This window comes from Amphiura filiformis, chromosome 15 (assembly GCF_039555335.1).
Source record: "Amphiura filiformis chromosome 15, Afil_fr2py, whole genome shotgun sequence".
Taxonomy (NCBI): domain Eukaryota; kingdom Metazoa; phylum Echinodermata; class Ophiuroidea; order Amphilepidida; family Amphiuridae; genus Amphiura; species Amphiura filiformis.
The window spans coordinates 939412-967094 of record NC_092642.1 but is presented as its reverse complement, the minus strand read 5'-3'; the positions used below and the strand labels follow the sequence as shown (position 1 = coordinate 967094).

The window sequence follows — 27683 nt, the reverse complement described above, 5'->3', positions numbered from 1 at the left end:
ACACTAGCAGAGCTGCATTCATGGCAGATGTTGCTTTAGTAAAACCTCTCTGCATATGATTATGGTTCTTTAGCATGATAGGTGCAGCCCTCAGTAACCATGCCTTCTCAACAACCTTCATGATGATAGAAGTTACAGTTATGCCACGGTAGTTTGCTGGATCTTTTGGATCTTTGCCTTTCTTCAGTACAGGAGTCAGAACACCACATTTGAGCATGTCTGGAATCTGCCCCGATTTGAGAATATAGTTGACAATATTGGTAAGGGACTTGATAACTTGATCACCACCAAACTTAAGATGTTCTGCAGACAGGCAATGAAGATCGGCAGCCTTTCCATTTGAAAGAGAATGAATGGTGGTCTTCATTTCATCATTTGTGATAAAGTCAAACTCGCCATCTTCTGAAGAGAGGATGTCATTGATCAGGTTTCTATTCAAAACCGCATCATCTTTGAAACATTGAGTGAAATTGGAATTTACAGACGGCTCAGCCAGAGACTGGAAATACTCTCCAAAAGCTTGAGATATCTGCTCGGGTGTACATAAGGTCTTCCCATCGTGATTTAGCTCATCTGTTATGACCCGGTTTCCACCTCTTTGTTGATTTACGAGCTTGAAAAAGAGTGTGGTATCCTCAGATTTTGCAGCAGAAATTTTATTGTAGTTGTCGATCTGAAGACTTCTTGCATGGAAACGGATGGTATTTCGCAATACTACCTTCGACTTTTTGCGGTTCACAGTTGCAACATGCTGCAGGTCACTGGGAGAGCCAGCATTCTTCCATTGTCGGTGGGCGTTCTTACTGTCTGCAACAGCTCTAGCAATAGCAGGCGTCCATATCTTGAGACCTTTCTTGGAGATCTTCTGGGCCCGCGCCATTACCATTAACTACACCGTACACAACTGTCTGTGGTATTTGCGGCGATTTTGTGTTGACGCGAAAGTTAATCTCTCATCAAACATCTAGCGCGTCCATGCTTAGTACTTGTGGTTAATGGACTGATAAACAAGTATGCTTGACAGTGTTTTTTTAGAGAGCAAAGTCCAGGGGGTAAAGTTCTGCTTACAATTCAAAGTCCATAGTCGAATTTTCGGGGTTCGCTATCAATAAACTGGTAGATTCCAAAATCAGAATTGTTCAGTATTAAAGTGAGCCATTATAATTATGCAAGATAATGTTGCATTCAATTACTTTTATTGTCACTAATCATCTGATATTTTTAACTCTTTATGACCATTTTACTATTGAATACTTTAATTTTAATAAACATAAGTATAATTTTGAGTTCAACGAAATGGGTTCATCATGACTAATAATAACATATTTTTAATAAAATTCGACTATGGCATAGTCTAAAAATTGGCCAGGGGTCTAGTACCCCCTTAAAGGTCCTTAATTACAGTAGATTTCAGTTTCAGAATGGGTTTAGCAAGGTCAAATACACAGGCAAGAACAGGCCCGTATTTGTGAGCGTATCGAGCAAAAAAGTCACGTTTTTTACGCCTTTTTGGTGTATGAAGCTGGGAAGAAAAGCCGACCATCGTATGAAACCTTTTAGTATTAAAGATACATAAAACATACATAAAATTTTCAATAAAAGACCTAACAATTTTAAGTCTTTTGGAAAACTTCTTTATACGGTTTCCCTTTTTGGGATTGAGTATTCTTATTAAAAAGTAGTCTCACTATGAATAAATGTTGTTATTACGCTCCTGTTAATTCATTTGAGCACTCTCTGACTATCTATGATAGTACAGGCCGACTTTGGAATTGGCTGTTGATTTTGTTACGAGCCGCAATGACTCAAGGCCAAAATCACCTTTAACCCAAATTCACAACACTGATACACTGTTTGATTAAGTTAACAAAATCTAAGTCTTTAATTGAAAGTAAAATATGCTTGATACATTACAACAAATGCACATACAATATAATCAAATATAATCACTACTTAGCCGGCAGTCTTCTTCTCGCCATTCATGGTGTCTATTGCAATGTTCTGGACGGCTGATAATGTATATATCCTTATTCACTTGTCCTGCGAAAATCACTGTTCAGCGAAGTTCACTGCACACTTGCATTAATAATCCTTTGCGTATAGAATCCTCGCACCGAAATGGTACTGCTTTGTCCAAACACTTAACTCCTTGCGCAGTTCTCCAAACACTTAACTCCTTGTTTCTCCAAAAACGTAGCTCCTTGCGCAGTTCTCCAAACTCCTTGCACAGATGTCAATATCCAAAAATGGTGTTTCTTTCACTCTCTTTCTCCGGGAAAAGACTTCTTTCTGCACTGCTCCACTTTATCGACAGACTGATGTGTTGTATTATAGACCAGACTCCAACAAGTCTTTCATACACTCAAAATTTCCTTCGTTGCTGTATTAAAATAGCACATTATTGGCTATGCAAACTTGTTCAAATGTACCTCTTTTCGAAGCACAACGACGACCAACACACATATAGAAAGTCTACAATCTCTCTTCATATTCTGCCAAGAGCAAACTCACTGGTTTTCCGCTTTTGTACTCATATCAAAAACCCATGATATATTGATAGACCATTCTGTCACATTAAAACACTTCCTGTGGGTATTCCCCCCATATGATGTCATATCCACTTTACAATATCGGGGATTCCCTAATCGTGTAATACACTGAATTGTAGAGAGCATGGGATTTCCGACAATTAAAAATTAGATATGATTCAATTTGTTTTGATCAACTTGATGCATGAGAGGGATTTCCCCAAATATCTTATGAAATATCTCTTAATTTTTTAAACAGAGATAAATAATCAACTTAAATTACTCAAGGCACATCACAACACCATGGAATATAAATCCTCCCATTCCAAGGAGATGGTTATCCAGAGAAATTTTCTCCATCGTGTATCTGACGTGAAACGAGTAACGGTTTTTATTCTATTCTATTTATATAGTTTACTTCGAGGACTGTTTAATATCAACATTTTTAAAAATATCACATTTTAATAATTTGCCAGAAATTTGTATTATATCGCGAATTTCAAAAAAATCAAAATTATTTAATATCAGAAGGACATTTCGCGTATTCAGAATGCAATTGGGTGTGTCTGATGTGCTCTCTGGTCCCACAAAAAGACCGTACAAAGGTGGGTGACCAATCCCTTTAATGCAATTGCTAATGCAAATATCACGCAATTCAGCCGTTGGCTGCTATGTAATTTTTAATAAAACAATGTATTATAATACAATGTAATAACACAATGTCTCGGTTTCTGATAGAAATCGTGTTAATAGTGTTATTTACTCTAATTTGATTTTGTACAAGTATGACACCCTCAAGCCTGTGCGTGCTTGGGACATTGAAAAGATAGTTCACTGTTAGTACACATGTCAAAAATTCTCATATGGAAAGGTTTCTATACAAAAACGATTCTCTTATAAACCATCATGCGCACAGTTTCCACCTTGATACACCTAAGCACACATTTTCGCCCCAAGAGAACAACAAGCAGTGAATGTCTCCACCACAGTCTTTGATTACACTACACGGTTGAGTGCATGTAGGAGCTGTGAAGCTTCTAGCTATAAAATGGGCCTCTTTGATTGTTTTTGTCGAAACCTCAAGTGTTTCCTTCATCCAATCAAATTTTTATATCAAACGAAAGCTAACACTTCCCCTAAAAACACTTTTCGTCACTAGGTCAACAGATAGCACAATTCAATGTTATAGCAAGGCGAATGTGGAAGATCTGTTGAAAACTACCTATCCAAACACATTTTTTGACCAATAAAGGTTTTAAAAGTCAAAAGTTCCTTACAATATTTTTCAAATTTTATGTCATTAAATGAAAAAGCGGTCTTATATTGTCCATATACTAGAGTCACTAGAATGAGCAAAGGTCAATTCTTTTTAAATTGCAAATCTTGTGCAAAAAGTTACTATTTTCGCTTGTTTTGTCATACGGGTGTAAATTCAATGAACTATGACTTTTAAAAAAGAGCGCTTACAAATTAATATGAACCAACACGGGTTACCAAGTGATCCACACAATTGCTCAAGTTGGTCAAAACTTCTGATAACATGCGTTCAAATTTTATCCAGCAATGTGTGATTCACCTGGAGACAAACTTGGATATTGCAGCCAAATATCAGTATGAAATGTTTTATCCAAAATATTCTCGGCACTTCACTATCCAGGCTGGCCGCACTCCCTTCCCAAAAGCGTATCCCTCAAGTATCGGAATTTTAATCATTATGCTGAGGCGCCCTATTTAGCGTTAGCTTTGGATATTTAAGAATTTTGTTTATTTTTCACCCAACTTACCTGGTGCAAATTGAAAAATCAATAAAATAATTAAGTGCCCAAAGCTAACGTTAGATAGGGCGCCTCCTCATAATGTTCTAGACAAACAGGCCCGTTAGGTAGTTAAACATTTTCCATCTAAAATGCTATTTTAAACAGTTTTAGCTTTGAAAGTGGTCCGTTTGTTAACTATTCTTTTTAATTTGGACCTTTATATTTTTTGTCAAGGGGTGTGTCGCATGGCCCCGCCCACACAGGCTTGCCCCTCCACTCCCACCCTCAGCTACGCCACTGGAAACAAACTTGGAGACTATTTTGCAGCCAAATATCAGCATGAAATGTTTTATCCAATTATTTTCATCCATCAATACTATTTATGCGTAGTTACTACATGTAATTATTCAATAAAAAGTATCGTAGTGAGAGAGCTTGAGAGGGCGACCAAAATACGCACACATACACACTGTACTTTTGCTGTTCAGTTTTCGTAGAAACAGAGTTTGCAATTCTTAATCATCATATCGTGCAGTTCATGAACAGCTACCATCCGCATTGATTCAAATTACACACGGAATCTATTTAGAACAGTGGCAGGAATAACATTATTGGAAATATGGCAAGTTTGGTACTACATAATGTAAGGACTATTTGGTTCTGTCTATATCTCATAATACCGTCTACGATAGGATCACCGGCTGTATGGGTTGTACAGCAAACATTACGCACAAACCCATATCAGGTAAGGAATACTAATATGTTAACAATAATTCTTAATTCAAAAAGAAATATTATTGACATTATACAGTCGCTACCATAACTACATGCATGTTAATATACAATTACACTAATTACTCTCACATTAATGTTCATGTTTCTCTCTTCTTGTATAAAGTACAAATTTAAGTTTCTGAATGAGGACTTTCTAGACAGAAATATTGGTAATTATTATGTCTTTATGATATTTATGATATTTTAGAAGTATTACTATTAGCCAATATACGTAGGATGACTTCTTGGAAGTCTCTCATGATGATTACCAAGTCATATGGTAATAGCATATCCAAGAATTCAAAATAGTGTAAACATGATCAAATTGGTTTGAAAAGTAATTTTAGTTGGTATATACCAAATGATATTCCGGTATACTAAAGTAATTCTCGTGACGTGCAACATTACTAAAGGTTAAGCTTATTGATATTATGATTACATGCCAGCAGGGATAGTTTCGTAGAACTTACTCTTTTACTAAGTTACTTGAGTAATTGCCAGAGTATTGTCAGTCTTGATATATATCGTGTCATGTTGCTTTATCGGTTGGAATTGGATCAGAAACTATTTTCGTAGTAAAAAAATGATAACATTTCACTATATTTTAACTCTTTTTTTTCGTTTAATTTAATATCCACTTCCCTTAACTGTACACATACTTGCATAGTAATACAATTACATGTGAAAACAAGTAGGAAATTTCTTCTATATATATATATACATATATATACATATATATGGGTCTTTAATTGCACTCACAATATGGTTCAAATTACGTACATATGATAAGCACGTATCTAACCTTACGGCACCCTCAGCGTGTGTACCATTATGCACAAAATATGCTAAAGTTAACATATAAAATTGAAATTCTTTTTAAATGCATAGGAACAATGAACAGTGAGGTGAGGGATAACAATGGTCTGGTTAAATACTTGCCTTTAGGATTATATTGTTCTTATATGGTGTGTGTGAAATCTGACACTATCGAATATAAAATACAATTAGAAGGTGACCTGTGAGTTAGCCTATTTTATTCCCGGGATTTTATTGTTAACTTAAACTTAACTTACTTAACCCATTGCAATAAGACAAGTCTTTAACTATATGTACTTGTACAGTCAATTTAAACAACTCAACTCAAATAGGCAGTCTACAATTATAGCAAACGGGGTTTTCTATCATGTTCTTTTTGAGCTGCACTTTGCATTTGATAGAGAAGGGTAGTTTTTGCATACAATAAATCTATGGCATGTATAGTATGGGTTTATGTTTACTTTAAACTACCTCTACTCTCCGACTAAATTTAGAAATCTGATTTTAAAATGTGTTAAGTGTGACTCTGGAAGACGTTGTAACAAGTTTTAGATAAAGGTTTAGTATTTTTTTGGACATGACATCTGATGCAAAGCAAATCACCGCATGATAATTATGATTGATATCAGCATTAAGCATATTAAGTTGTTAAGTAAGTTTTTAATTGGGTGAATGTCAAGTTCAATTACATAATTGGAATGGATGTAAATCGAGAAGTTTTCAATTCAATCTAGAATGTTGTCTTATTCAGTGGGCGTGCTTTAGCTTGTAAGCGCTAAATTTGATTGGTTCCTGGGTATTCTTCCCGGGGTATTCTTTATCAGGCGAGAGACGACAGCGGCCGCATTGCCGTTTAAAAACGCCTGTCGATGCTCGCATATGTATCCCGTTGTAGGCGTAGTACGCCAAGCTGATCACGTAAAGTTGTAAACAAGATCCGTTCATTTTAGAATAAACGGAGTTTTCAAGTCTGTAACTTAATGTTTTGCTAACTAAATAGTTCAGCCTATGGTAATATATATACTATAAATAATATAAATATTATATATACGATACTATGGTCTATCGTGTTATAGAGGATAGGCAGGTTTAATATTTTACTCTCTAAATAGGACATAACGTAGTGAAATTACCGTGGATTACTTTCTCAGATTAAATCTAATAATATTATTATTGGAAATGTCTTTATAAATTAACATATTTTGAAAGGTATTTTTGACTGGATTGGATAAGCCTTTCTTTCTTACACTAATCGTCCGTTGTAAATCCGATTGAATTGATCATGTTATTGTTATTAAGACTTAAACACATAACATAAAAGACAATCCAATTTGCTATGCACTATTAATATTTATATAAAGTCTGCACAAAAAGTAACTCAGCTGTTATATATACGCCAAAAGATTCAGAACTAATAATTGTTTTCACAATATTTCAACATAAAAAGAAGGATGATTTATTTACACGCATTTTGATACCCCATTTGTCCAATTTTGTTCAATATTGACAATACAGCAGTGTTTAAAAGTTGCAGTTATTTGTATTGATTTGAAGTAAGCGCGAAGATAATGGCGGGCTTTACGTGTTTACAGTGCTGGCATTATAACCATTGATCGCTGTAAACTGCAACTTTTAAATTCGGGTACTTTTCTGTAAAAGCACTACTGTGTTGTTAATATTGAACGACATTTGACGAATGGGGTATCAAAATGCGCGTAAATAAATCATCCTTCTCTCTATATTGAAATATTGTGAAAACAATTATTTGTTCTGAATCTATAGGCGTATTTATAACAGCTGAGTTACTTTTTGTGCAGACTTTAGATATCTTAACATGCCATTCAAGCAGAATATTCTCAATAGAAGCTATAATGTGATTGAATCTGTAGAGCCCTACTGTCTGTTCAATTATCTTAGATTACTATTTTTTAAAGATATTTGAAAAAATGAAAAATTGTGGTCAAAGTCATCAAAGAAAAGTGGGTGACCACGGGGTGACCGACCCCTTAACCACTAACAGGCTATGTTAGCACATCTGTGACACCAACCAAGGTGACAAAATCAGAATTTTGATGATTTTTACGATCCTATGGATGAGCAAATCATTGTATTGGCCTTCAATTCAAGACATTTGATTTTTGGGTATTGACCACAAAATGTAATTTTTACATGGGAATGTTTTTGAAAAATGTTTTATGCGTCATCGTGGTCATAGTCTGTATATCTATTTATTGCGATGGATATGGTAGTGACCCTCCTTCATAACTTTTTAGCAATTTCTTGCATTACAAAAGTTTGTATTATACTTTATATTATTGATATGCATGGCGTCTTTAATTTTAAGCTATTAGGAGAATTAAGGTTGGTCTGAACCCTGGAATTATGGAAACTTTCGGACCTCATAACTGCTAAATTATTAGTCTAAAGAATATAAAAGTATACATTTTTTGAATGGAAATGACTTGATAAATTCATCTGTGAGGTCCAATTTGGGCCAAAATGCTCATTTTGAGAAAATCCCAAAAACAGGTTTTTGGCCCAAATTTTTCGCGCAACGTAACAAAAAATTGTTTGGCCAAAAAATTTTTTTATTATTTTTAAAAACTAGATAAAAATATCTAGGACCCGTATTTTTATTTTTTTGAATTTTGACCAAATTTGTGAAATTTGCACCAAAATGGTCAAAAATGCAAAATTTTCAAAAAATCATGAAAAAGCCCGATTTTTGCCCAAATTTCAAATATTTTTGGTGAAGTTGGTCAAAATTCAAAAAAATAAAAATACGGGTCCTAGATATTTTTATCTAGTTTTTAAAAATAATAAAAACATTTTTTTGGCCAAACAATTTTTTGTTACGTTGCGCGAAATAATTTGGGCCAAAAAACCTGTTTTTTTGGATTTTTTTCAAAAAATGAGCATTTTGGCCCAAATTGGACCTCACAGATGAATTCATCAAGTTATTTCCATTCTAAAATGTATACTTTTATATTCTTTAGACTAATAATTTAGCAGTTATGAGGTCCGAAAGTTTCCATAATTCCAGGGTTCAGACCAACCTTAAAAACGAATGGCCGTTGCCAGTTTCCATCTACCAATGGCTGTTATTCCATGGCTGACCCCGTCGGGGGGGCATGGGGGGCAAGGGGGTGTAAGACTTCTCAGAGAACATTTCCTATACAATACATGCATCATTTCTTTTATTTTATCAATGGATGAACGCACGTAGCTAGCCTGTCTCGTGTATCATTGTTTACGGTGTTTGAATTTTGAGAAAAATGAGACAACTTGAGCCACAGATGTATGCACGTACATGACGTAAGGCTCCAAAAACTACAAAATTTCATCAGGGAAGTGCCACTAGGTGCTTAGACTTGAAATCAACAGAAAATTGCAAAATTGACACTGCAACCATTTTACACTCCGAGTCATATCTTCAAATAAAAATTCCTTTAAAAAGGAACAGGGCGAATCAAGAGGAAGTGCCATGATAAAGGTGTAGTTATTTTATTCGAATTGTTTTTAGAATTATTCATAATAAATGACAAGTAGGGCATGTAGTAAAAATACACTGGATAATTCTTGATAGGCAATTGTTGGCTAAAAGTTGGTTAAAAGAAACACAAATAATTACTACAGACACATGCAATGTAGTTTTGTAATTTTAATAATACTGGAAATAGAATCTTATAAAGATCGAGATAACATAAAAGCATTATCATAACACAGTAGTTATTACGTTGACATTATTATGTAAATAAGTTTATGTGCATCAGTCATATCCATAACAAAATATGAATGTCATTAGAAGGTTAGTGGTGGTTGGCATATGAATTGTTTTCATGTGTTTGTTAAGTCACTTATAATGAAGATGAAAGACTTAAAAGTGAAAGTTTGGCATTATATTGAGTTTTGTTCGTGCAAAAATATATAGTAATTTTAATAATGTACATATTTACATTTGTAACTGGCAGGCTTTTGAAGTTACTGATATATTGTACAAGGAGGAGCATAGTGTTGAAGCTTACGTTTGAAAGTTACAACATTACATAGTATTAAGTGATGGTACATAAATTGCTTAGAATTTTGATATAAATTTTAGACAAGGTGACATTTGTGAACATGGTAGAGAGCTGTTTAAAAAGGAAAGAAATAAGTATTTTGCTGACAAATATGTATTAAGAGTAGAAGTTGTAAAGGTTACACTAATACACATTATGTGATGGCATCAAGCAGAAGTTGGAACTTTGAAATGTTAAATTTGCTATAGGACATTTGTTAAGTTGCCTATAGGATAGTAAGCAGCACTTACAACCCTGCATTTTTCAGAGACTTCATTGAATTTGAATAAGTAGTCCTAAAGATATGAGCAAGTACAGTGTTTCCAAAAGAGGAATGAAAAGGAAATATTGCTTTGGATCATTTTTTCCAATGAAATATGTTTGTTTTTGTTGATGGCATCACATAGTTATTAAGTCGTTAGCTGGATAAAAAAGTATAAAAATATATGTTGATATGTAAATAGTAACTATAGTTATGAGCATACAAGGGTTACGCAATAAGAATGTTATTATTGTGCATGAACGTAATGTCTTTGATACATTGCATATTAATACAATGAAAGTTTAGATAAATACTAACAGCTGATGATATTAAAAAGGATTATTAGCATGAGAAAATTTATAAAAGGATGTTCAATTGTTGGCAGATTATAGATATGTGTTTTTATGGGCCTGGTTTTTATTGTGTTATACATGTATTTCTTAATATACTGGATTGAAAAGATTGTACACGTTGATGAAATTCATAAGCATTGAATAATACTTAGTGCAACAGTCAATGAACGTGAATTGTTAGCATAATAAGCAGTTTAGGTATTGTGTTTATTTAAAGAAATGTGGTTACAAATGAATAACTTTTGTTATATATACATCTACTTCCTATAATACACTGAAAATCTAATAGAAATGAAGAATAAAGAACTATTACAGAACACATATTGGTCATTAAAGTACGTTTTGCAGGGGTAGCGCTAGGTTTTCAAACACGGGGTCCAAAATTTTAAATGTTGTGAAATTGTGGATACAATAGAAATAAAAGGTCCAAATGACCCTTTAGTAACCTCTACATTGAAGTTTTGTGCGCCAAAAGCTAAAAGAATGCGTTCAGATTCCAAGCGCAGGTTAGTGCTACCCCTGAGCTATTGGTATACAATATTTACATGATAAGAGCCTATCCCACAATAAGAGCGTTGGTGTTTACATGAAGTAAATGTCTTTGATACATAGCTAGATACTGGTAGTGTACAGTGTTGTCATTAATGATAATTATCATGATAATTTAATATTATTATAAGTGAATGGTCATATTTGTCACATAAACATACTAAAATTATTAGTACAAGCGCAGATTCAACAAAGTCTTTGTCACGATATTGACAAGGCACCCCGATCGATACCGATGCTACTTCAAGTTTATCACCAAAAGTATCCAATGAATACAATTGTAAGTATTGCACATCAACAACAATTGACCAATGAAAACACAGGTAAGAGGAAGTCAAGTGGAAGAAGTGCATGATCAAAGCGTGCCAAGCTACTTCAAGTTTGACACCAAAAGTATCCAATGAATACAATTGTAAGTAATGCACATCAACAACAATTGACCAATGAAAACACAGGTAAGTGAAAGTCAAGTGGAAGAAGTGCGTGATCACATCATGTAATTTACCTGATATCATGATGACTATGATGATGGCTTGCGTGTATTGTGAGATAGAAGTGCATCAATCTTCTAACAATTCAATGCTATTTTATCTCCGTGTTCTAACAATAAATTTCATCCGCAGAATAACATTTTCACATGTAATTTTTGCCTTTAGCCTTAAATGTTTGATAAATATAAATGACGTTCTTTGTAAGTTAACTTCCACGTTTACCCAGATATTATTACCAGTATCAGATCTCTCAATCTATATACAGATTTACGAGTCATCTTACCCCCCCTTCAGAAAGTCAAATTGGCACGGTACATGTACAATAATTTACTTCCGAATGGTACCTTGCGCCTTTTAGCTCCACTTATTCATTTACACCGATTAAAGGATTCTCCTTAAACCAGCAAGCCTGAGTGAGGGCGTTACGGTGTTACATCAGCAGAGCCAAGTGAAGGCGTATAGTATCATTAACACATTCTATACGCTACAGAAAAGCAACAAGCACATGCAAGCAAGTATTTCGACAGTATCAATAAAACTAAATGAGGCTAAATGTAGCCCAACTGTACGTACAATCTGGCAATACCGCTCAGTCTGAAAGAAATGAAAAATATCTGTTGCAATTTTCTGATTTGCATAAAAGTAATGCTAGTTCATGGAAGTTGTAAAACAATTATTTCTTTTAATACAAACACATTTCTTGGTACGACAACTTTATAGCACTGTTTGAATATCAACATGAAGTAGTAATGACAAATTTTAATGGATACTAACGCCTCTGTAGTTTCGTGATTACATAGACAGCACGAATATTTCGTTTTTATTCTGAAACGCCGTGAAGAAGTAAGTAGAACAAAACCCAGCGCAATATGGGTCGAAAATCACTTCGTGATTTTCGCCCAAAAATCCAAATGAGCTCTGCAGCTCTGATTTCGTGCAGATGGTGATTAAAAGATTATGGAAATACTAAACGATTTTGAAACACATTTTGAAAATAAAATATCTGTTGTGACGATAATTCATTTGCATAATTGAATATGGATCATTGTACTTTAACTTAGCTATGATACCCGTTCATCGAGTGAACGACGTATTATCTGTACGCCGTGGGGTGAGGTATTGTCCGTACTTTGATAAATACTTCACTTCTTGTTGACTCTCCAATCGGTACAGACGCTACCAGGCTCGTCTCCTGATGTTTAGTTTAGATTGGTCAACATGATGGCGCACATATTGTCATCATGTCTTGCACGTGAATTATATTTAATTATGCGGCAATGTGACTCTGGTAAGATTTATTAAGATACATTTATTAGTTTGATCCGTTCGTCTGAAGATGTAAATTCACCATTCACAATAAATTTCTTAAACGTATTTCTATTTCATTTGGTTCATTTCGTGTTAGTCATTATCATGATTATGGGAGCACGGTGGCCGAGCGGAACGGCCCTGACTCATAATCAGAAGGTTGCGGGTTCGAGCCCCGGCGACGCCATCGTGTTGTGCCCTTGAGTAAGACACTTTATCCCGATTACTTCTCTCTTTTATTCGTCGCAACTTATTTAGATGCCCACCATCAATTAAACAGCAGATGTACTTTGCACTAGTAAGACCAATTCTCGAGTACGCGAGTGTAGTTTGGGATCCTCACACTGCAGCGGATATTAATAAAATAGAGATGGTGCAAAGAAGGGCAGCGCGATTTGTAAATAATAACTACAATAGAACAGAGGGCACAGTTACCAACTTGTTAGAGCAGTTAAACTGGACATCACTCCAACAACGAAGGGAAACATCACGTTTAATCACCATGTTCAAAATTCAAACTCAAAACTTTGCCGTCCCCATACCGGATTATATACAAACACCAAGGGCATCACATACTCGCCAATATCATCCTCTTAAATTCCGTGTCATGGCTCCCAAAACAAACGTATAAAGTTCAGCTTCTTCCCGCGCACCATACTGGACTGGAATTCATTACCCTCATCATTACTCGATTGTAACAAACTGGAATCATTTACATCTGGTCTTAAAAACAAAAGTGTTAATTAAGTAGTGCAGTTCTTTTTGTAAGTTTAAGTAGCTTTAAGTGTAATTTTATTATTTGTCAGTTTTTGATCCGTGTCTGATGACCGGCGTCAGTATTGTTTTCTCAGTCAGATATTGCCTTGGCAACTTTACTGAGTATCCTAGTAGATGTAGATCCTTTGGGACTCCAAATCCGGTATCTTGCTCTACTTTTTCCCTTGGCTAATAATTCCCAATTTAGCGTCATGAGATATCTCTACATTCGTTGGGATCTTCTATTTCTGGGACACTACATAAAAGTTTATAATATAAACATGATAAAAATGTAAACCTTGTGTTTTGTTTACCACATTTACTATAGGTGTTTGTTTATTGTTTGTTTCAGAATCTCGATCTAGTCCGGAACAGGAGACAAACTGATCAGGTAATATCACGATGCAATTCTCGCGTTCCACAATACGATGCGCCTCCAGCGGTCGCTGGGTCGATGCCAAAATACGCAGTGCATTATGTGAAAAGGTCGACATCCAAAGCCCTCGTAATACGAACACATTACAGGAACATGCATCATTGTGGGTTTAAATGTCATTATAATGATATTACATACGAATGCACACGCACACTAAAACAACAATTATAGTAGAATCCATTTTCTATCTATTGATTACAAGGAATCCTTCGTGGAGCTGATTTCAACATATATATTATCACACTCGCGTGAAAATAACAGCTAGAACGGCGATGTCGACACTGAAGTCAAAAATTTGACTGCCAAGAGCAACCGCTGGTGGCGCATCGTATTGTGAAACGCGAGAATTATGAATGTGGCTATACATGTGTTTGATTAACTACCTTCAAAATGAGTATCATTTAGAGAACAAACGATAGGAATTTTTGTTTTTACTATCCTCTACCGTGTGATCGACGACAGGCAGGTCCAATATTTTGAGTAGTGGATGCCCGCGCATCGGGAAGTAGTCAAAGCATCCAACACTGAGGGACCAGTAGTTTTGACTACTTCCCCTCAAAACACGTTGTATTTGTATTTGACCTATGTAGTTTTTGGTGTAATTTTCTGTGCCTTTTCATCTAAAATTTCTCTCTCTTTCTTCTCTTTTCTGCTAGAGTCACGTTGATGTCAGACAGTATCAGGTTGACTCTAAGATTGCCGTTAGATTCGCTGAAACAACAATCAGTGCTAAGCTGGCCAACACTGGGGGCCAACCTCGGCCTGTGGCGTTCACCATACAACTGCCACCGAACGCTTACATATCTAATTTTACAATGTAAGAATATGTAGATCTACACACACACATCACCACCGTGACTTCTGTACAGCAGAAGTCCTGTCATTATTTTTCTGGACACATAATGCCCAAACCAGATCAACCCTTTGGCTTCCATACCGAAGCTTTCTGGATGTCCAGCCAAATGCCTCCTCTCTCCGATATTTTGCACTTCCATTATTTTTTAACTTGTCTTTGTTGCAAAATTGAGTACCATTTCGCTCTCTGACTAATCTTATCTGTTTCATGGAAAGAACCTTAGCTTTTATTTAAGAAATGAAGCCGTCTAATGTAGTATCCTTCACAACATAATATTAAATCGAAAGGACCTGTTTGGCAGTTGCCTCATTTTTAACAGAAAACCTCCGTCTTGTTGAAGTACTTATGACCAATTTATAAGATGAAACAATATTTCATTATTGTTTAATTAACAAAAAAAGTCAATAGTAATAATAACCATAATATTAAGATAGAATATAAAACTAGTCAACTGGACTGACTTTTATCTTGAGAAGCTACGGTATCGCGCCTTTTCCTAGGTGCATCTTCAGGCCGTCTGTTGATCTGTCGGCAATTGGTCATCGACCTGTGACAAGGTGGTGTTGCTAGAGGTCGTTGATTTAGAGTCAATGTTCTTACTCATGTTTTTGATCACAGAATTGTCGGCCCTGCCTAATTATGGCATAGACCGCCTCCTTTGGTAAGTGAAGGTTATATTTTCTTTACGAAGATCGCTTCCTTGACTCCCACTTCGAACCAAAGTCAAAACGTCTTTGTTGTCAAAGGTGTGATTTGGGCTGTCCAAATGCGTGTACACGGCTGAATCCCCGCAATTAGTACTAGCACGTCTGTGGTGGTACTATATGCGTTGGCCAATGTCTGTTTGGTTTCATCTATATATACAAGTCCTGACAATCAGTGTCCTTGCATTGCATAGCATAGACGGCATTGCCCTGTTTGTCCTACAACTCTGTGATCAAAGAAGTTTGACTCAAAATCTATAACCTTTGGCAACACGACAGAGTCACGACCAATTGTCGCCTGATAAACAGACAGTCTGAAGATGCACCTAGGATAAGGCGCGATGTCGTAGCCTCTCAAGATAAACTTGAGTCCAGTTGACTAGTTTTATTCTAATTCATACATGGATGAATGACAACATTCACAAAAGTAAACATAAAACTTTCGTTAATAAATTGTCTGCTCCATCCATTCTTAGATCCGTCTGCCGCATCAAGTATTAAAGAGGTTCCCATATTGTACTCATAAGTTTAATTTCTTGACTGTATTTCAGTGAGGTTGATGATATAACATACTTTGGTCATGTGATGGATAAATGTGACACAGATGACTCGACAACATTTGATGCATCTGGCGGTTTATCTTCTGGTCGTCTTGAAGCTGTGTAAGCCAACAGAAACTCTCAAAATGTTTCCTCTTCATAAATCGTGTTTCACGAACGAAAGCAACGATAAATCGGTTTATATTAAATAGAGGCTCATTAATATTTTTTTAATTAGTGTCTGTAGCCTATTGATTGTATGCCATTGCTAATACCGAAGTATTTGCTATCATTCATGGATGGGGTTTTTGAATGCAAAGACAAAGGTACAGTCTTTTATCGTGTTCATTATTCATGTGATCATCACATCAAAACAGATAAGCTTCGATACATAGGCGAAAGGTTTTAAGCATACTGCTCATCCCTCGTATGTGTTTTGTAAAGGCAAGGCTGTTTGATATCAATTGCGGGATCAAATGAAGAAATTACCTTCGAAACATGCCCCCCACACATACCTTTCGGCAAAATGACCCTTTTTGTGGGGGTCAGCCACTTTTAACAATTCATCCCGATTGTTCCCTAAATGCGAAACTGCATTTCAGTGATCCAATATTCCGTTCTCATCACAGAGACCCAACAAGGAATACGTTCGTGGTGTCTGTTAATGTTGGACGACGGAGCCGGGCAGCGTTTTCTGTAACATATCAGGAGTTATTAGAACGTGTTGGTGGATGGTACACTCAGAGAGTTAGCGTACAACCCAATCAGGTATGAAGTGAAATTAAATTATTATTTCGAATATATATATAATAATGGCTATGTTTTATGTTTTCAGCGAGTCAACCTTTTAATTCAATCTTTTGTACTAGGGCCTAGGCCTACATCTTATAAATGAATTATTGCGTCATCTTTAACCGAATCCATAATTGTTTGCGATTAGACCTGAGATCATGGACTTAATGCATACAGACAACTCCAAACAGTCTCAGCATCATCTAATAATGAGGGCCGATCGTTCCATGAAATGCGACAGACAAAACTGCTACACAAGTACTACGTATTTTACGGTCTTTCGCGTAAACGTGAAGACACGCAACGCTCTATCGCATTATACGCAAAGACACGCAACGCTGGCGGGATTATTAGACCCGACACGATCGGCCCTCATGAATATGCGAGAATTCATAGCTTATAGTGCACGAGGACTTTGAGTGTTAGAAAATAGTCTGTATTACATGCAGAAAGCTAGTCAGTCGATGGCTATTGTAAAACAAGACCCACTCAGTCACTTAATTAGGTGTTGAAATTAGCAAACCTTTTATAATTTTTCATTTCATAATTAATTTCTGTCAAATGAAAAGCAATAAGTTTCATTTCTTCGGTAAATGTCAGAAGAAAACTATAATGCTAGTGTAAGATTTTCGATTCTCAAAGGCTTCAACCTGCCCCGTGAGCTTTCTTTGGGTCAACTTTTTTGCTTTTTAAAGTAACGTAATTCGCTAACAAAAGATAAAAAAACTTTTTGCAAGCCACAATAGAAATATTGATTATTTCTGCAGGTTATATTAGAAGTACTGGTTGGACATTTCGGCAGTTGCAAGTGAAAAAAGGTGGAATCAAAACGGATATTCTGACAAAATTATAATATCACAAACACACACCCACCCACCGCCCCCCCACTCCCCACACACACCCACACCCACGATGTGCCTTACAGAGGTGGGAAATATCTTTCTATATTAGTTTGAAACGCAAAAACATAATTCCGAAAAGAGCTCACTCAAAGACACAATCAATTTCATACATAATTTTAACACAATTTTTAAAGGTATATCCAAGCACTATGTTTTTAACTGATATTACTGTAGAAAAAATATTGCTTTATATTTGACCGAGAAAATGAATTTCATATCAAAAATGTGTATTGTGCTGATTGAGTGATTTCAACATGTATCGATTGACTTTTAGCGCGACTATGCATAATAGAAGCTGGTCAGTGGCATACTGAGTGAATAGTCTATGCCTGAGATGTCAACACGCCAATCATGCCAATGCGCACATCGTTACTGCGCACTTCACGGCTTTCAAATGCGCAGTAATCTTAAGGGGTACTACACCCTGGCAAATTTGTGCCTATTTTGCATTTTTCTCAAAAATTATAGCGCATTGGTGACAAGTAAGATATGTATATTATAGGGGCAAGGACTACAACTACTGCACTGAAAATTCAGCAACTCAAGGCAAGTAGTTATTGATTTATTGATCAAATAATGGTTTTCCCTCATTTTTGACTGTAACACCACAACTGTTGTTTGTGCTTAAATAAAATTTCCAGTGCAGTAGTTGTAGTCCTTGCCCCTATAATATAAATATCTTACTTGTCATCAATGCTCTATAATTTTTGAGAAAAATGCAAAAATATGCACAAAATTTGCCAGGGGTGTAGTAGCCCCTTAAATTAGGTATAACAGCAAAGAATTATGGGATTACCCGAAAAGGTCAATTGCCACCAACAAACGGAAACGAATTCGTCTAGGTTGATATGTTGCTAACCTTCATAAAATAAGGTTTCAAACTTTTTGTCTGGCTAATTAATGAATCTTGCAAAACAATCGTTCAAATCATTCAAAATTACAATAGGAAATCAGAAACTGAAATTTATTTGTTATTGTTATACTAAAAAAATGTTTGCCAGTGCAGGTTGTATTTGCGAATACTTTTGGTGAGAAAAAACCTTTTCAGAAATCAATAATCCCGATCTAGTATCATGACTCCAACATATACCTCATTGAATGACCGTGATTACAATAAATTATGCCCATGTTTTCATTATATTGTTGCAGGTTGTACGAGACCAGGGTGACTATTCTATTGAGGCGTACGTTACTGAACCACAGGGTATCCGCCGTATAGAGTCAGGGTTGGACATGAGACCACTGGCAGATCGACTCAGTGGTGTTGTCAGTGTAACAAAAGGTGGAAGTCTAACTCTTAATGCGGGAGGAGGTGGTGGTGGTGGTGGAGGAGGAGGAGGAGGAGGAGGAGGTGGAGGAGGAGGTGGAGGAGGTGGTGGAGGAGGCGCAGGTGGCGGTGGTAGTGGTGGTGGGATCGTGTGCTCAAAGGAGGGCTATTGCAGTCTAAACAACTTTATAACCAGATCTGGAACCAAACGTGCAAGTCTTCGATATGAACCATCGGAAACTGAACAAAGAGATAAAGGAGGAACATCGGGTTTGTCCGGTGACTTTATTATTCGATATGACATCAACCACGATCTTGATGTTGGCGATGTTACGGTAGGTTTTGCCATTTAGGGATTCAATCATGTTTTTAACAGCGATGCAAAACGCAAAGGTTAAACCTGAACAGTTTTATTTAAACTGTTCATAGCCACATCAATCGCTCCCATTTTGGCAATCATTAACGCCCAATTAATAAATGCGATGAAGTTTATGATCAAGAGTAACAATTGAAGTCTTTTTGGGAGGTTAGTATATATCTAGAAAAATAATTCTAAATTATTGACAATACACCAATTTTGTTGTCTTTCAGACAATTGGTGAAGTATTTGTCCACCGTTTTTCACCAGAAGGTCTCCTCCCCGTCCGCAAGAGCGTCGCGTTCGTTATTGACGTCAGTGGTTCCATGTTTGGCAAAAAACTACGCCAGACCAAAGCAGCACTGAAGACAATTCTTGATGAGATGAGAGACGACGATAGGTTCAACATAATATCATTTTCTGACCAAGTATACTATTGGCAGGAGGACAGACTAGTACGGGCTACCCCATCAAATGTTGCACAGGCCAAGGTTCACATAGACACACTGGAGGATCTGTACGGTAATAAAATGATCAGCTCAATTTGCCTAGTTTGAATATAAGTGTGGGTATTATCATAATCCGTTAACAGTATTAGAATTTATGTGTCCAATGAATGAGAGCCATACGATATCGACATGACTGTATTGAATTGAGATATTAAGGTCAATGTCCGAGGCAGCAAATAATAAATAAACGTTTTCACTACTGAGGACACTTTATTTGAATGTAAAGGATAGGGTAGCAACCTTTATTTATATTCTTTCACTGCAAAAATAGTTCGATTAAAAGAGAAAATACCACTTTCTTGCCCAAATATTTGAAGTTGTTTATATCAAGGTAAAGCGAGTTCCCGTATCCACAGCACAAGTTATAACGTGTAACCACGTGTGATGATCTGCGTAGATTATGTACGCTTTACTGCGTTCCATACGCATTCATCGCACGTAATTTCAGATATAGTGCTTTCACGTAACCCGATTTGATCAAAAGTGCGTAATGTTCAATAACGGGTCATCAGGTAAAAGAATTGTTTTTAAACCTACATTATATAGATGACTTTTTTATTCAAGGCGTATAATTTTGTTGTCCATGCAGGTACTAATTTAAACGCGGCCATGTTGGACGGTCTCCAGCAACTCGCCGGTGCAGGTGCAACGGAAAGTCTTGCTGCAGGCGAAACACCTGGAATCTGCATACTCTTTGTACTAACAGATGGTGTACCATCAGCTGGAGAAACCAACCTACGTGCCATTGAACGGAATATTCAGAATGCCAACGAGAGGGAAAAATGTGCGGTTGTCACTCTCGGTAGGTTCATGGCACTCACTATAAATAAACTATTCAATACCCCCACCCCCATGGAAGATGTGTGACACAGTTGAAGTTAAGATTGATTATAAATTTTCAGAATTTCTAGCTGCTTAACATGCTTTAGGTGAATTGGATGACAGGAACCTTAATTTTCCAATTTCAGTCACTTAGCTGCTGGTTATACATTGAAACTCTATTAGTTGCAAGTCCTCATAATGGGAGTATCTAGCCTCAGCCCTTCCGGGCTTGTGGCCTTGATTGGGGCCCAGTATCAACAAAAATACATTTTTACGATTTTTAATACTTTTTTTAATGAACAGTTGAATTATTGCAAGATTGGGCTGGCATTCTGCAAGTTTTTTTGTACCATTTAGATCGATAAATAGTATGTTATTCTAACTGTCGAAGTACTTTTGAAATGGAATAATGATGATGACGTCTTCATCTTTCCTAGGTTTTGGCGCAGACGTCGACTTGTACTTCCTAGCACGTTTGGCTCTGCAAAACAATGGTGTCGCTCGCAAAATTTATGAAGATGCCGACGCCTCACGCCAATTGATTGGCGTATACGATGAAGTAGCCACGCCTCTATTATTTGATATCATCATTCAGTACCTTGGTAACGTCGTGGATCCAGCAAGCCTTTCTAACACTGTGTTTTCCAACTATTTCAACGGATCCGAGTTAGCTATTTCCGGTAGATTGATAAACCCGAACACTGCTAATCTACCAATACGAATCACCGCAAAAGGAGAGAAAGGTGTCATTGAGATAGAGGAGTATGTCCCTATACGGGTATGTGGTAAAGTTGATTATATTCTCTTTAAATAGCCATTAAAGCCATAATGTAAGGACTTTTAATATGAAATTCGTCATTTGTTTTTCAAATCTGATTTTTTGGCATATGTGTGCACAATGTCCCAACTTGCACCTAAATGAAATCAATTTCAAGGCTCGTAATGAATCATGATTAGCATTGAACACTCAAACAATTGTGATATTTAATTATAGCATGTATAAGTAGGAACAATTAGTGGTAGGCATAATTATTTCAACATTTACCTTTTGTCTAGACAACATCATCACCACTTCTTCGGAACTCAGCTGAGGTACCTGCTGATTTCGCTGAGCGGACATGGGCCTTCATTACTCTCAGTCAACTTTTCAATGAGTTCACTGTCACCGATAACCCGGAAGACCGACGTACGATCATAGAACGATCGGCAGCCCTGTCTCAACAGTACAATCTTCTAACACCGCTTATGTCTATGTCGTTCGCTGATTCGCCTGCAGTTGTCGGTAGTACTGGGACTGTGACGGAGAGAACACCCCCTGGATTACATTGGGGGATTCAAGGGCCTTCTATTGGTGTTCGCGGACAAGGAGATACCGGACGTGGAATAGGATCAGCGGAGTGTTATGCAGCACCGTCGCCATCTCCTCCTGTGAGTCATGTCTAATACCAACTCCAAGTCATTTTCATGTCAAGAAATTTGATTTGCGTTTACACCAACTTTGTTGCCTTTCAGACAATTGGTGAAATATTTGTTTACCGCTTTTCACCAGATAGTCTCCTCCTCGTCCACAAGAGCGTCGCGTTCGTAATTGAGAAATGTAATGTGGAAATATTATTTCACGTTTAAGGAGCACTTCGTGATCCACATACTCATTTCCCCCAACTTACTCCAAAATAATAATTTTATTCCATCTGATATATGGAATCTTTTGTCTTATCATCTAAACTTTCTGATTTGTTCACTTACGCCTGCGCAATGCAGAGAAAGTAGATTAAACGATAGTCTTGGTTCCGGGAAGATAATATTCATATTCGCTAGCACTATCATTACGCGATCTTGGTGAAAATATTACATAACAATGTTTAAGCGCAATGTCTTGCTCTAGGATTGGAAGGTACCACCCCACAGGAACCGGCATTCATATTGGTATGCAGTCGAGTCTTTGGGAATGGAAAGTTTAAGCAGTAACGCCAATGGGAAGATAAAATAATTCTTATTTAATTAAAAGCAGTACCATATCTGGTGAAGAAAGGCATTGGGTTGGGTGGGGTGTAGATAAGCAGTCAGGTCCCGTGAAGATTATATTTATTCTATTTTTCATTTTTTATTTCAGCCGTCTACGCCCGATTATAATGACATATACAATCTTCACATCGTATCCAATGTAACAGAACGATACGCAAGAACCACTGTCACCGGAGATATAGCCAATAGGGGAAGCAATATAAATGACGTCACCTTTACGTATCAAATCCCACAGACGGCGTTCATTTCTAATGTAACAGTGTAAGCAATTAGTGTAACTTCTTTAATAGTGTCGTATCGTATGATTTCCAAAATTTATCTATGAAAGCAATCAGTCGTCGGTAGTAATTTTCTGTTATAGTTTTCAGCAATGTTCTTTAGCGGTCTGTCGATTTGGCGCACGGAAGTAGGGTTCTGATGTCTGATTGAATCGCGTCAACATCACATCGGCACCTCTTTCGTCGATCAAGCTGTGTAACAACACATGACCTAGTTCTTGGTTGGTTGAATAAGTTTTGATAGTCGCGCATGATCTGTGCCCGTAAAAGTCCTCCTGAAATGGTCCATGCAAAACATGCGTAATGACAAATCATGATTTCCTATACCGGTGGAACATTTTTATTTTTAGATAATTATGTAAATTTCTTATGTCAATCATATCGGTATCTACATTATTTGTTGAAAGTTTGAAGAGTCTTATAACTAAAAGACAAATGTTGCCTGCAGCACCATGCTGACTACTGGACGTATTCAATTTGGACAGAAATTACGTTTCAGTCTCTATTTCGTCCATGTACGTTTTCGTTATTACGTTTCCATCCCTGCCTCGTTAGACATGTCGTAAGTATTTAGAGTGGTTATATTTCTGGAGGGGTTTTTGAGGAGATTATAGGACAAAATCGAAATGATTCTTAAAAGAATAAAGCAACTTTATACCAGTTACTTTCTACAACTGTGACTTCACTGATGATTTGTCCTCTAAATGGTCTAATCATTCTTGAAAACAATACTTTTCAAACTCATTATCTTTGAGAGATCTTTTATGATTATACTACGAACTATTTATTTTCTAAACCCTCAGAGTAATAGATGGAAAAGAATACGTTGGTCGAGTTCAGGACATACGAGATCCTCAATTTGAAACAGGTCCAACAGCAGAGAGTTCAGATGGCAGAGTCATCCTGGTAACGAAACGGTAGGTAGACAAATTAATACAGGCTGTATCAAATTGTAATATTCATTTATAAATTAAGTACCGCCTATGTTGCATTTTGTTGTGGTAGTCTTGTCCATAATCACTGGAAACTGATGGGTACCAATCATTTTGATACACCCTGTATTGATATCAAACCTGGGATTATGGGAACCTTTGGGTCTCATTATTTGTATATCGTTGGTCTAAAGTATTTAAAAGTATACATATTTAGAATGGAAACATATTGACATGAACAAATGAGACACACCCGCCTGGTTTTTTATAATCATGTTCTACAGATAAAATCTTCATCTATTATTGTACTTTGATATGTTTGCAGCGATCCAACTAAAGACACAATTACTCTTCGCGTAAGAGACGTAGATCCTAACGGTGATGCAAGCTTCAAACTGATATATGATGAATTATTACAGCGAAGACAGGGATACTATGATCATCGCGTTAATATTTGGCCCGGACAGGTAAGTAATACAAATTAAGTTTTCGTCATTTGCCGAAATCATTTCTCGATGGCCGATGCGCACATCGCGGCCTATGCTAATTAGTAGAGTGGATTGCAACGTTCAGGTAACCCTACTTGAAATCTACACTCCCGTGTGGGAGATTAAGGTGAAATCTACCATAGGGGTGTAAAGGAGACGATCCTGTATAAACAGTAATCGGAGTGCCCATCTCTCTTTCATTTGCGATTGGGCCAGACTCCTCCATATGTAATGCTGCTATACATGCTATAGTGGGATCGCTACACCTCCTCCACAGCGAGTCTGTTACCTTCCCATCATAAGGATGCCGGTAGCCTACCCATTTATACACTTGGGTGGAGAAGAGTGAACGAGATAAAGTGCCTTACTCAAGGGCACAACACGATGGCGTCGCCGTGGCTCGAACCCGCAACCTTCCGATTATAAGTCAGAGCCCGTTCAGCTCGGCCGCCGTGCTCCCCTGTGTGAATGATCTGGAATAGCCCAATGTTATAGGGTTTTCTTGGAAATGATTGTGAAAATTAATTGCGATAACATTTAATATGCAGTTATTATATAAACATATTCACGTGAATAACTGTGTAACAGGTAAATGTCTAACTGCACGCCACATTTTCTGCTTCACGTTCACATCCGGACAACAACTGCTAAGAACAAACCGACCAGAAAATTGCCTGAAGTGCAGAGTGATATTTAATCCAAACCAAACATGATAGCGCCATAACACTTCATTTTCGTCATTCTTTTACCCCTTCAGGTAGTAGATGATATGCAAATAGACGTCTATGTCCTTGAGCCACAAGGTATTGAATATATTGCAGCCAAGTACGAAAGCCGTGATGATGAAAGTTCTATAGAGAATGCCGATCTAGATGATACTATTCGTAGAACCAGTCGTAACCGTGTACATGTACGCTACACACCTACAAAAGATGAACAGTTGGATTATGGGACAAAGGGACTGGATGGAGACTTTGTTGTGACATATGATTTGTTTCGTTCACAAGATGGGAGTCATTCTCAGGTACGTGGATTTTTATGATAACATTGAATGTCATGGCGTGTACGCACACGCTACAGCGACATGCTTGTATTAAGCGTGTCATACTGTCATCCAATTTCTTGCAGGATTTCAGATCGCCTATTCTACGTTCACCCCGTGAGAACTAACTGCCGATTGGCCTAAAAGAGGTCTTCATTATCAATTGGACCAATCAGCAACATTGTTAGAATAATTTCACCACGCAAAAAAAAATGGGGTGAATTATTTGCAAAGCTCCATTCTGGTTGGTGATTAAAGTGAAGATATCATGTAATTTACCAATCAGAGACAATGTTAGATCGACAGGTAGTGCTCAGGGGGTTAAGATTGTTTCTATTAATCATGTTAATAGAGATGTTGCCGTGTTCCATTCCATACGTTGACGGCTTGCGCTTTTATAAGGCCGTTTGGGATCCGTTTGTATGGACCACTACCTGCATATATGATGATATTATCAAACTTGTATGTCATATACTTGAGGCACAAAGCGCGTGGAGCAGTACAAAACGATCATCTGAACGTCGTGCGGGCGTACGCGTCAGAAGTATGAGTCAAAGATGTAAACATAACCTCCTTTATTATACGGGGCGATCTCCCATCAATTGCCAATAATTATGCGCGTATATGAAGTCAATTTTCACACCATACTGTATCCTTATTATAATGATATCTTACAATCAAAATGGATCGTATTAATAGTTAAACTTTCCTTCGTATGTTCAATATCCTTGGTTTTTATTTAACATTTCGTACATGCAAAATATTCAATACAGGTTTTAAATAGTTAGGGGTACGACCACAGCGTATGGAAATGGCAACCTCTACAATATGATCACATCGTTGTGGAAGGCGGGGATTTGTGACAACCCCTTCGTCCATGTGTATTAATGGAATCGATTTGATCTACTGTTTTATTCCATCAGGTTCAAAATGGCTACTTTGTGCACTTCTTCGCACCAAGCTCACTTCGACATGCCGCTAAGCACGTGGTATTTGTCATCGACGTCAGCGCTTCTATGGCGGGAACTAAATTAAGCCAAACTAAAGCCGCAATGGACGAAATCTTTACTAATCTGTCACCTAATGATAGATTTAATGTGATTGCATTCTCGGAAGGTATTGAGCATTGGGGAGTAGAAGACTTGTGCCTGCGTCTGTTAGTAATCTAAGAGATGCAAGATACTTTGTCAATGGCTTAACGGATCAGGGTGGTAAGTTTATAGTCGACATACTTTTGTTATCATTAAGTTACATAAATATAAATTTACTCATGCATGAATGAATGAATAAGCAGGATTCAAGTGCAATTATAACGAGGATACTTTCTTATTTGCATTTAATATCTTGCCATCTCACCAATTCACTTTGATTGTGGACCAACTAAAAACTTAGAATTTAGCGCACTTCACCAAGCCAAAATGAATCGCTTCACATTGGTAAGATTTGCATCATTTCCCGCTTGAACACTGACCCCCTATGTGCCCTTACATTCCAGAAACTAACCTTACTGCAGCAATTCTCGAGGCTGATCGTCTCCTTGATCAAGAAGCAGCATATCTTCCTGACGACGAAAAGGTCCTATCCATGATGATAGTTCTTTCAGATGGTAAACCTACTCGTGGAATCACCGAACCAGATGAAATCATCCGCGTAGTGGACACTGCACTCAATGGTGAACATGCACTATTTGCTCTTGGATTTATTAGTGTTGGGCGCAACGTGCCGCTTGATTTCAATCTGTTACTACAGTTAGCACTACGAAATAATGGTCAAGCACGTAAGATTTTTTCCAGTGCCGATGTCAGAGACCAATTAACAAATTTCTACTTTGAGGTTTCCAAGCCACTCTTGTTTGGGATTGAGATGGATTATCCTGGCGCTGTAGCAAGACCCAATACTATCACGGACCGTCTTTTCCCAGTGTACTTTGACGGATCCGAACTTGTCACTGCCGGGAAGCTTTACCCTAGGCCAACGTCCGATAGACTACGAGCTACTATAAATGGTAATACGGCTACTGGTGAATTTCAACGCACACATGATGCCGATATCAGGGTGAGAATTAAGTTAATGCAAGTGCC

General features: G+C 37.1%; 1 protein-coding gene across 1 annotated transcript in view; it reads left to right on the top strand.

Moving 5' to 3' along the window:
* The first annotated feature begins 4714 nt into the window (after positions 1-4714).
* Positions 4715-27683, top strand: part of LOC140171124 (uncharacterized) — a 37701-nt gene continuing 14732 nt past the window's right edge. Inside the window, 18 exon segments of the mRNA XM_072194307.1 lie at positions 4715-5030; positions 14005-14043; positions 14745-14905; positions 16200-16310; positions 16817-16955; positions 19031-19139; positions 19245-19483; positions 19740-20028; positions 20605-20817; positions 21275-21615; positions 21894-22265; positions 22951-23123; positions 23944-24057; positions 24398-24539; positions 25318-25584; positions 26526-26730; positions 26733-26813; positions 27098-27657. Of these exon segments, the coding sequence (XP_072050408.1) occupies positions 4905-5030; positions 14005-14043; positions 14745-14905; positions 16200-16310; positions 16817-16955; positions 19031-19139; positions 19245-19483; positions 19740-20028; positions 20605-20817; positions 21275-21615; positions 21894-22265; positions 22951-23123; positions 23944-24057; positions 24398-24539; positions 25318-25584; positions 26526-26730; positions 26733-26813; positions 27098-27657 (3681 nt within the window). The 5' untranslated portion in view covers positions 4715-4904.